General features: G+C 50.7%; 1 protein-coding gene across 1 annotated transcript in view; it reads right to left on the bottom strand.

The window, feature by feature from the left end:
- Nucleotides 1–968, bottom strand: part of SYT17 (synaptotagmin 17) — a 39525-nt gene extending 38557 nt beyond the window's left edge. Inside the window, exon 1 of the mRNA XM_075719004.1 lies at nucleotides 954–968. Within this exon, the coding sequence (XP_075575119.1) occupies nucleotides 954–968 (15 nt within the window). The remainder of the gene's footprint in view (nucleotides 1–953) is intronic.
- Nucleotides 969–12013: the final 11045 nt, after the last annotated feature.

Here is a 12013-nt window from a genome sequence, read left to right as displayed (position 1 = left end):
CGCTGCCCTCGTCTCCACCCGGGTACCCCCACCTCGCACACGGGAGCCCCGAGGGCGGTGCTGCCGGAGGGCCCGCCCGGCCCCACTCCAGCTCCCCGCCGAGCCGAGGGGCCCCGGCAGCCCTGCACCCCCCCGCTCCTGCCCCGAACGGGAGGGGGGCCGTGGGGCGCGGCGGGGCGGACGCGGCCCCGTGGGACGGGGGTGGCGGGGACAGCGGGTGCCTCCATCACCGCCGCAGCGCCCGGACTCCCCGCGCAGCTGGCAACGCTCTGCTCGGCTCCGTCTTAAAACCGGGCGGCAGCCTCCGGAGCTCCAGATGGAAAACAGGCAGCTGGGAACTGCAGGGCCGGAGGGGAAAATCGCTCAGGGTTTTAACCAGCCCAAAATGTAATTCAGCCTCACGCTGCTTGGGGGGGGGGGGGGTCCCATCCGCCACGCCGAAGGCTGGGGCTCGCCGCAGCCCAGGGCGCCCGCGCCCCCCACCCCGCCGGGCGCGGCCGAGCAAGCCCCAGCGCACCTGGGTCCGCCCGCGGGGCTCAGCCCCCGGCTCCCCCGCGAAGTCCTTGCGCCGGCTCGGGCCGGGCCCGCACGCAGCCCGGGCCACCGCGCTCCGCCGGCGGAGAGGAGAGGGGCCGGGGGCTGCTCGCCGCCCCCCGCGGGGATCCGCGCCCCGCCAAGAGCAGGCGGCGAGCCCCGCTCCTGCCCCGGCCCCGCCTGCCCCCCTCGCCGGGGGCTGCCGCCGCCGCCGCCGCCGGGAACTCCTCCCCAGAAGTTAACCCGAAGTTGCGCACCAGCACCGGGCAAGGAGCGCGGGGCGGGGGGGACCCCGCCGCGGCACCGGCACCGTCCCGCAGGCGAAGCAGCGGCTCCCCCCGCACACGCCCCAGAGCCCCCCCCGCCGCCTGGGGCCGCGGATCGTGGCGGGGCCCGCAGCGCCGCCGCTCCGCACCCACCTGGATGTACGCCATCTTCCGCGGGGCGCGCACGGCGCCTCCCGCCGCTCCGCGCCGCTCCGCCCGCCCCCCGCCGCGCTACGCCCCGCGGTGCGGCACCGCCCCGGGCGGGGGGCGGCTCCGCCGGGCGCTCCGCGGCCGCGCAGGCACCGCGGCGGCCGGGCGCGCCGTCAGGGCGAGGACCCCCGCCGCCCCCCGCCGCCGAGCCGGTCGGTGAAACGCGGGGGGGGGGGCTCCCGGCAAGGCAGGCTGCTGCCCGGCCCTGCCCGCGGAGCCTCCGCGGCGCGGCGTGAGCCGCGGGTGCAACAGGTCCGCTGCAGCGCGGGCGAACACTGACCTCCAGAGGGCCCGGCGCGGAAATTCAGGGCTGGAAACCCCTCCTGGCCCCGGGGGCCGCAGCCGGGGGGCGGCGCGGGGCGGCACGGCACGGCACGGCACGGCACGGCACGGCACGGCGCGGCACGGCACGGCACGGCGCGGCCCCGCGGAGCCGCCGGCAGCGCGGGAGGTGTCGGTGGAAGCCGAGCGGCAGCAGCGGGTGTGAGAGCGGTGGCCTTGTCTGATAAAGCAATTTTTACAGCAGTGTTTTCCTCCAAAGAGCTGGCTGTATCAGAAGATGCTACAAGCAGACCCGTATCAGAAGATGCTACAAGCAGACCAGAGTTTCAACAGGGATGCGGTTGTTTTATGAGCTTGAATGAACAAAGTTACAACGTATATGCTCGCATCTTCCCAAGGAAAGATGAGGAGCTGGGGTAAGAAGCGAGCTTGTAACCCCCAGGCCACGCTGAGCTGCGTGTCCTTGTGCTGACGTATCGGGTCCTAGCCAGAGATGTGGCCCAGCGGGACCCTCTCGGGCAAATCCCACGGCAGGGGTGGTTGGACCTGGGGGACTCAAGTAGGAAAGTGGTCTCTTTTGAGGTCAAACTCTTGGAAAGGGAAAGCACAGGAAAGGTGGAGATTTGGGGCTGTTCCTCTTGAGCACCACCTTGGTAGCGCACAAATTACAGGCTTCCCTTCACGCCGCTGTAAACAGAAGCTCCTGCCCTCGGCTTCGGAGGAGACTCTGGCTACACTTCTGGCACCTTCCTAGCACGTGGATTTACACTAAACCCTGGACAGAGGCGGAGAGGCAAGAGGCAGCGTTTTACAGCTCAGCCCAGCTGGACGGTCGGCAGTTGCATGCTACAGGGCACTTCCCTGACTCACAGCAACCCCGTTGCATTTCAGATTACTGTGGTGAATGGCAAAAACACTCCCACTCCGGAGCAGGGGATATGCGCAGCTTCAGATGTTGGCCAGCCTAAAAACACCCGTCACTGCTGCTCCTCGTGGTGAGGAGGGAGCCTCTGGGGCAGGATGGCTTTGGAAAGCTCTTGCCTTACTGATCTCATTCAATGTCCCATTTAAGTTCTCATTGAATTCAATGAAAAACTCCCGTTGACTTCCGTGGGAAGGGCCATACTCTGACTTAAAAAAATAAATTCTCTTTTTCCCCAGGGAGAGCAGCTACCACTTTAGAAGAATAATTATCTCAGTGGAGATAAGCAAGAAAAAAAAAACTGTAATACTTATTTGTTTCAGGCAGTTTTGAGCATATGATTAAACTGTAGTACAAGTTGTTTGTCAATTTTTCATCTGCAATTCTTTTTAATTCCACTTCTTTCCAAGTGCCAGCGTCTAAAATGTCAGCCTTTACTTTGAATATCGTTGCTCTTTTCATCTTGACTCACCACCGCCTTGATGCAGCTTACAATAAGTGAACACATGAATTTTTTTTTTCCATGTTACGACGTAGTGGAGAGAGGCTTAAACTTTTCAGACAGATTTTTTTGACTCCTTAAAGGCAGAATGCTGTGAGTCACATAAGCTATGGCATGCCTGGCCATAGAAACATTATGCGCACGTTTGTCCTTACTCCTTTAAAAACGTTTAGGACAGAGAAAGGAAGATCCAATGCTGCATCAGTTGTCACCAACTTTTTTTTGACTGACACATACAAGTTCTATGAACGCAAAAAGAAGAGCAAAAGAAGGTTGGGGTTTTTTTTTTGGGGGGGGGTGCTAATACTATTAATTTTTACATGGAAAAATACCTTTTTTTTCCCCCACATGCTTTAGTAGCAGACTGTAGTACAAAGCCATAAGATGTACTTCCCTTGCATGCTCATACATATACATGCATTTAAGTGCCTTTTACACTGTTGCTTGAAGGCTTTTAGATTACTGTCTCTCAGCAAATATATTCGCTAAGCAAACACAGCTCTAACCCAAAGAATATGATGGATTTGAAACAGCAGACAGGTGGTTATTGTAAAATCTAATTTCAAATCTGCATATGGCTGATGCTCTGATTAAGCTCTGCTTCTACAGCACTCAGAATAAACAGACCCATTTGACATGATGACAACATAACCTTTGGATGTCCTTTGCTGTGCACGCTCTGTGTCTGATAAGACACATTCCATACTTCCCACATGTAATGGCTGCAGTGCAGATGGCGAGGCTTGCAAATGCAAAATTTCTACGCAGAAAACAAGGTAATTAAGACTGCTTTTGCAGAATATCGTTTTATGATAGATTTCTATTCTTACTGATATTAATACACATTGGGAATAACATCAGCCACATCCAGAGCACGCGCTTGAATCATTACAGCCAGCCCGGCAAGTAGCAAAATCTACCTCCAGCACAGCAAATCAGTTCAGCAGCTTCTCAGACAAACCAGAACCAGGGCTGCCGGTATTCGGAATGCCATGTCGGCATGTGTCTTCCAAACCCTAGTCAAAGACTTTCAGCTGCTTCATGCCTTAAAGTTAAGAGAGAAGAGCATCGCTCTGAAAAAGTGGAGAAAGAAAGGAAAGGAAAGGAATCTGATGGCTATTTCAAAGGATTTTCATTTGAATCCTCCTAAAGCAATTGGCAGTGCTTTTTCCTGCTGCAAGGGGGAAAGCGAGGCGAAAAAGTGGTGGTGCAAGATAAGATGAGATGTCTTACTCTGCTGTTCATACGCCAAGCCCTTATCATCATCACTTGAGCCTGCTGGAATAGCCAGCTACCGCTCTGCTTAAAAATAAGCTTCTTATCTCCAGATGCTTTTATAAATGGCAAGCCATTGTAGCTGGTGCTTCCCCACTGCTGTTGGTAGCCCATAAAGGTCCAGCTTCTCTCATCATTAGAGGATTAGCTTCGTTCCCCACAGCATCATCCCTCCAACAAAAGCATCTCAGATTCACTCTTCCAGAGCCATCTCTAGCAACATGCTTGTCTCCTTGCAGGTTTCATGGAAATGCAGTTTCCCCTCTGGGTTTTTTCCAGCCTTTTTCTGCCTTGGCTTTTGTACCCTGAAGAGGCAAGTCCATGAGCTTTTATGCAAGTTTTGGGCAACCAGGAGCAGGACTGTCCCCTGCAGCCTGCACCTGGGAGAGATGAAGGGCCAGTGGGCACTGATGCAGAGACCCTGAGCAGTGGAACGGCACACAGAGGGAAAAAAACCTGAGTAAATACCCCTATTTGGGAGTGCAAGCCAATCTCTGAGAAGCAGATCTACCCCGGCTGTCAAAGGAGAAAGCAGCAAGCTCTGCTCACCTGCCCTTGCCCCAGCTGCACCCCAGCAGAGACCCAACACACGGTGCAGGTGAGAGGGACAGTTTGCTCTGGGACAGGACAGCTCTGCCATGCTGGCCCCACACCTCATAGTCTTTCAGCAGCAAGGATTAACTTTAGCTTTGACTTTGCCGTAGGAACCTGTATTTATTCTAGCTCTAGGACTGAGTCGGTGTCAGGGTCTGTGTCGCGCCTCGTTACAAGTGCAGAAAATGCCTGAAGTGTCCTGAGCTGAGTTCTGCTTCCTGCTGATGGCAGAGGTGCACGCTAAACCCCACTGGTTGCCCACCCAGGCTCACATGCTGATCTCTGCAATCCCTTCTCCTAAATTCCCACGTAGCAGCATGCCCAGGCAGCTTTGTTTGGAGTAGGGAAAGGTTATCGCCTTCTCCCAGATCATTCCTGCTGCACTCCAGGGGTCAGCAAGGAGCCTGGGCCCCCAGTGCCTCCGTCCCAAGCTCTGGCCCCTTGAGGCATGCGAGGCTCATAGCAGTGGGTCTTGTGCCAGCGATGATGCAGTCTCCAGCAGGAACTGGGCTGACATCAGTGTGACAGACACAGATCCCAGCTAGTGACAAAAGGGGAAGGTGCTACAACCCGTTTCCATGACACATCCAGCTGTTGGACTCAACTGTCTCTAAATTAGCCCATCGGCTCCATGGACACCTGTGAATATGCCCGATTCGAAGCCAAAATACCATTTCCCAGGCTTCTGCATTTTCAGTAGCCAACTGTTCTTTATGTTACATTGCCGTGTTATATTACATCCTCCTTCTCTGCAATTTTCCTAAGCTCTTATCCCTTTCTGGTTTGGCATTACCTACCCTAGGATCTCCATCTTGTCACATCTCCCGGACTCGACTCACACCCATAGCCAGGAGGAAACTGCCGGCGCTCGCCCCGCTTGTGGCTGTGCCCTGGAAAGTGCGCCTCTGCTTCACTTCAGAAACAGCCTCTGCTGATGCTGCAGCTTCTGCAGCGCATTTGGATTATTAACTGGCCACCTGGCAGCTCCCTAATTTGCAATATCAGTAAAAGCACATTTTTCTCTTAAGTCTCCAGATAAAGTGGCTAAATTTGATCTAAAATCCTCAGCTCCTCATTGCCTTGTATAATTTATAATGGCCTTGCTTATGCTATAAAAATTACAGCTACTCTCTTGCACTCACACGCTTTCTATTTTGTCTTTAACATACGCTCTGGCAGGGAACTGAATGACGCAGCATAATCTACTAAAGCTATTTCTATAGTAAACAGAAATAAAAACCACAGCCAAAGGGCACACAGCCTCCGAGGAAGCCTCCGCATATTATTGTATAAGCACTCGAATCCAAGTTCCTGCTCAAAGGAAACCCGTCCCCAGAGGGAGCCGTCGCCGGCCGGTGAAGTCGTGCTGGGTTCCAACACGCCGACCACGGCTCAGCACCAGTCCCGTCGTAGCAGGGCCCTCGGTGGCGTCACGCGGCGTCACTACGTGTAAGCCGAGCGTCATCAACAGCGCTGAAGGCGAACGGTGACTGCTGGGTCACATGTGTGAATATGAATTTGAGGTCGTGTTCTTTTGGCGACCTCATTTTGCAATGAAGACGGGACCTCTCTGGCCTGGGACTCGCTTGCAGGGTCCCTCCTGACTCAGTGCGGTTTCGGCAGCCGGGGAGTCCCCCGGAGAAGGCACGGCACTGCCAGGACTCTTCTGCTTTGGAACTCGCTCCCCGCTTTTAGGCCAAAAAAGCTTGGATACAGTACGCTTTGGGTCATGCTAAAAAGCCCGGAGTATTTTCAGACTTCCGAGGAGAGAACATTGTATTTAGAGGGAAGTTCAGTTTTTCAGTTGCTTTTGTAATTCATTTTGTTTACAATTGGTTTATTCAAGCTGTAAGGCTGAGGAGTTAGCTGCTAGATTTCTTTTCCAGGCTCACATTTCTAACTGTTTGCAGACATAGGACAGAGCTATTTTTGTCGTATAAATCATTAGAGAGACTATCTCACAGTCCCCACTGAAGCAAATTCCTGAGGAAGTGAGCTCTATTTTTATAGACATTTTCTATTTAGTATTTGTTTTAATCTGATGACTGAGAAACGAGCAACATCAGCCTTTCTGAAGCCAAGAAGTATTATCCCCATTTCTCGGGAAGACAAATTCAGCAGAATGAGAGTTATTCCTACCAAGAGGAGCTGGATGGGAGCTGCAGACGCGGCCTCCCGGGCCCCGGGGGGATGCAGCACGACCCCGGCGAGGGGAGCTGAGCAAATGGGGGACAGAACCCAGGTGTCCAAGGTGACACAACTTTAGAGATAAAGATACTCACAATACCTCGAGTGCCCATCTTAAAAAGGAAGAGGATATCTTCTAAAAAGGTCCAAGTGTGGGATTTTATAGAATAAGGAAACTCAGTCTTACACTCACTCAAGGTCGTCTCTCTGAGACTCACGGATAAAACTGCAAGACAAATGCTGAGGGTTTTGGTTGCATTACAAACTCACAGATGACTTATTTTAGAAGAACAGTCTCATCCTCTGGAAGTTGTTCGAATAACTATGCTGTAACTCTTCCTATTTAATTCACACTAATTTAATAAGTCACAATTTTAAATATTCCTTTCCTATTCATATGAACAGTAAAAACTATATCAAACCTAGGAAGAGGAGGGGGAAGAACTGGCATTTAGAGTTTCCTCCTTTCCAGCAGTGGCCTAAAGCACTAAGTTAACACAGAAACAGATGTGGTCAAGCACACTTTCCTGAACTAAATCAGCAAGGCTTTCAAACTGAGCCCTGGGGCTGTGCAGCTGTAAAATGTAGCAAAAGTTATCCAAAACCATTTAAATACGGCTGGTAAGAGGAAAGCTGTTCAATTATGAAACAAATGACCAAAACAGAAAAATAGCGATTGCTTAAAGCTTTTTGAAAAAACAGTATCAACAGCAATAAAACCCACTTCCGAGCTGTGAAGGAACAGCGATGGGAATGAGTTTAGGATCATTCAGCTGCAAATACCAAATCATCATTTGCAAAAACATGCCCGTGTCGACTTCAGAATTCAACAGGTTCAAAAGGGCAGGACTATTTTTATTACAAAAGGCTCCTTTTCCAATCGTCCCCTCGCAGCAGCAACGACCGTTACATCTGGTTTTCCCATCTCATTAAGCAGATGTGCAAAATACTGTATTAGGCAGTAGAGCTGAACTGGGTGGGTTAAAGGGGTAATTTGCATTCTAAAGCACTGCAGTGCTATAGCTGAGAAATACATGGAATTACTGACTATTTCTGCCTCGTAGGGACTCTGTTTTCACCCGTCTGTTTCTGTTGTTCTTTTTTTTGCCCCCTACACCCCATTTCTATGTGTTTACCCTTCAGTGTTTTCACTAGGACGTAGCCCTGCTGAAGAGGGAGTCTGTAAATCTGGCTAGATGCAACCAATAGAAATGAACCAAGTCCAAATTAAAATTTCCTTCTCACGAGGTATCTCTTCTCTGGGCATTAATGGAAACCAAAATCACTACACAGAGCAACACACTGTGCTCTCCACCATTCCGATTCAGAGCTGTACTTGGAAGGCAAACCTCTCTTCATCACAGACCAAGCCAACCTCATGCGCAAAAGTCTGCAGGAGCTGCTCAAATCCAGGGGATAAAAATCCTCCTTGCTGCTGGGCGTTCCCCTGGGTGTGCGACTGAAGAAACCTGTTCTTACAGATCAGATAGTAACAACATTTGCTCTCAGGTTTGCTCCCTATGTTACAGACGGAGCGGCACGGTGTGTTCCTCCCCTCGTATTGTGCCCAGCAACTTGCAGTTGATCAAGCAGTGCCGTCAGGGAAGATGTCTTTGCTCCTGAGCAATGTGCCGGTGCGGGTCCAGCTCCACCTGCCGCCTCATCCCACTGTGCCAATGGCTCGCCCAGTATCACCTGCCATCACAGGTGACAAACTGCATGCCCACTGACCTCCGAAAAGCCATTTATATGACTCAAGGACTGAGTTAGCCCTTTCCCAAGGGAGGAAGCTTACTTGTCCCCCTCCCTGCGGCATCCCTTTTATGGCGTTGAACTGGGAACCTCATTAGCAAAGCAAATAAGTTTCCAAGCAGAAAAGGGGAAAAAATAAATCCCGCCTCCTCCCGGCCGCCTCCCCCGCTGTAAGAAATGGAGCAGCTGCGGCCAGCGCGCGGTCACCATCCTGTCCCCATTCTGCCAGGATGCCATTAAAAGGTTATGAAAATACCACGCAGGAGGGAGAAGGGAGTTACCCGTATTTTCCCTTTGCTGCAAGGGCCTGCCTCCTCTGCAAGCCTGGACCCATCATGGAGGGGGAAAATCTGCTGAAAACAAACCCCAGTTGCTCTTGAGGGGCAAAGACATGCCAGGGCAGCTAGGACAGCGTATCCTGGTATGTGCAGGCTATTGTGTTCAATCAGAGCGGCACATTATGCACCCAAAATTAACTTCTGCTCTGCAACTCGCAGGTTTCCGGGGCAGCTGTGTTTGCTAATCATTGAGAGCAAGAATTTTTATTCAAATAAAATACCTGTACACTTCACATGCAGCTACTCCAATGGCAGTCGACAGATACTCAAACTGTTGCACTCCCACACCCCTTTGATATGAAAGTCTCATTATAAAGGTCTTTATCAGCCAAAGAGACGAATTTCACCACCGAAATGGCCTTTTTTGAGGTAGCAGATGTCATACCCCTTCAGCTGCTGGAGCTGGGTGAACAGCGCTTTCACCAGCTGACATTTCAGAAGGCAGAAAGCAGTGCTCAAACCACATCTTCTTCCAGAAAAGCTACAAGCCCTGAAAGCTTTGGCCGAAGAAGTTCATGCAAATCCCAGTTTGCCCTTAGAAAAGCCATCACGTTTTCCATTGAGGGCTGACTCTCCTGACGGCCATCCAGTTAGTCGCCATCTGCTCCAAGGTGATGCACCTGCCCCTCCTTGCAGCATAGCTGCTGCAGTCCCTGCTTTCCCCTTTCTCCCACCATCTCCCCTCTAGCTTATCTGCATGGATGTTTCTAAGTTGGATACTAATTTCATCCCGCAGCATCTCATTATAATTAGCTCTTAATTGCCACTTAACACAGGGATCATTTTGGAAGACCATAACAATTCTTCCTTGAGGAATTATTGGAGTGTTGAAAGCTCATTATGTGCCCATATAAACGTTTTGGCTAACGAGAATGATTTCAAGAGGTAAATTTAAAACACCGCTGCTCACACAAGCTCTGGATTTGCACTGTTTCTTTGAGTACTATGAGCATTTCCAAGGAGAAAACCACAGCAGTCAGCGTGTTTTGCTACCAGTCTCCCCCGCTCTGGCACCCACCATGTCTTTGTACTGAAAGTGGGAATGTTTTAAGGAGCACCTGTAAAATGTGAGGGGTAAATGCCACGGGACAGTTGTGTTGCCCCCATGCATTGCTGCAGCTCTGCTGGAATTGGTGCCATCAGCCAGGTGGAAGCATGCAGGACATCTCAAAGACTCTGCATTACAAGGTAGGGAGCCACTCAAGGAGCCAAGAGATGAGCAGACTGTTAGAAAAAAACTCATCCATAGGCACATACAAAGCTTCATCCAAGACTTGCTTTGCTCCTGAGTAAGTTAGATTCCTGTGAGATTTGAAAACAATTTGCCAAATTCTTACAAAGATCTCCTGCGCTCTTGCAGCAGAAGTTACAACAGAGTGCCAGTCCACTTTATTTAGTCATCCACCTGCCAAGGCAGCAGTGAGGAGAGAGAGGACTGATGCCCTCTTATCAGGTAATGCCTCATGCACACTGTGCCTCTTAAACCAGCCATCCTACCTGCACCCAGTTTAACACCTGGTTGCAGCACTCTGGAAAACACCACGCTGAAATAAAAGGGGGAGAAATGGGTTTACTAGTTTCTCAGAGTCTACTGCTATTCTTCTCCCACCCACTCCCTTTTTTTTTTTTTTTTAATATTCAGGAGATGTCATTAGTTTTGGTAGGGTCTGAATGGCTGGTGAGCTCAAATAGCTTCTGCGAAAACACTTACAGGCTCCGCACAGAAATACTTTTTGGAGAAGTGCCCGTGATTCACAATCCTTATGACTAGCGAGTTTCTTCTTTTTGAAACACACTTAAACAAGCCATCGAGCGTGTATGACAAAGTAAGATGCTCAGAAGACACACTAATACCCTCACACAACCACCTCTCTGGCAGCAGCCCCTCCACCAGCAGACAGACCCAGAGCTGACAGCGGCATGAAAAACCAGCTCGAGGAAGACCCTGGGCAACACCACCCCACAGAAGCCAAGCCTGCACAACCTATTCAAAATCAAGTGAAAGTCTGTAATATGCCTGTTAATACACTGATGTTTGGATACCTAAACGTGGTCCTAGGAGGCGAATTTCCAAGAAGCCTTAAGAATATATTCCTAAATGCATCGTACAGCACAGAGAAGTCTTTTGCAACAGAAATAGAGGAATGACTCATTTCCTCTGTAGCTGCTGCTCCGGCCCTTCACTTGCACAGGCAGTGGAGTGGCTCCCTGTGCCATGCCAGCAGGAGTTGGGAAAATCAGGAGCAGTTTTCAGCACACATAAACCTCTCTGACTAGGACTTGTCTTTAAAATCAGGGATCCCTGATTGTCATCTGGGATAGCAGAGGAGAGACAGATTCGCAAACGGTTCCCAATCACTCCCTCCCTTGATGGGACTATTGTATTTCAGCATTTTAATTTTGCACAAAATAAAACATTGGAAGAGTGAGCCGAGAGCTGCTCTCTCCCTTGCCCTCCCCTGAAGCGTGGCTAGTGAGCACACTAATTTGCCAGTGAATTCAGATCTAAGTTTCTCTTCTCCCCTACTTGAAACTGGAAAGGAGCATACTGAAAGAGCAGTGGAGAAGTGGGGGATCTTGTTGGATTTTGCTACTGTTGTTCTTCCTCTGTTTCTACAGCTAGCGGGTTTCTATCGGTACAACAAGACTCTTCAGAGCAACTCTTCCGCTTTCTCCACTAGAAATCCACCACAAGGGTAATTTTTCATCCTTAATCTGACAGCTAGTAACCTTCACAGCATAATCCCCATCACTCCTGTCTTGATTCCTTACTTCCCTTTTCTATTTTCCAACCCAGATTATTGTATGGACTCTTTGTGGCAGGGATAGAAGCCTACAGAGGATCACGACTATCATAAAAACACTAGCAAACCCTTATTACATCCAGTCCAGCCCCAAGAACTGATTAGTCTGTATGCAGCTTTGGTCCTGGTTTTAGGGTGGAAAAAACTTCCCAGGGGTTTCAAGAAACGCACGCCTGCAACTTGAGTACGCAGAAATTTTCTGAGTCTCTGCCTCGGCATTGCTATCCTTTAAGGGAAAAAAATAAGGCTTCCTTAACACAGAAGACTGGTACACAATGACATTTGATGCATACGCATTTGTAACAACCTTTAAGAGTTTTGCGTGTAAATCGTTATTTCGATCCTAA

The sequence above is a fragment of the Pelecanus crispus genome, chromosome 11 (genome assembly GCF_030463565.1).
Source record: "Pelecanus crispus isolate bPelCri1 chromosome 11, bPelCri1.pri, whole genome shotgun sequence".
NCBI lineage: Eukaryota > Metazoa > Chordata > Aves > Pelecaniformes > Pelecanidae > Pelecanus > Pelecanus crispus.
This window is presented reverse-complemented; position numbering and strand designations above follow the sequence as displayed.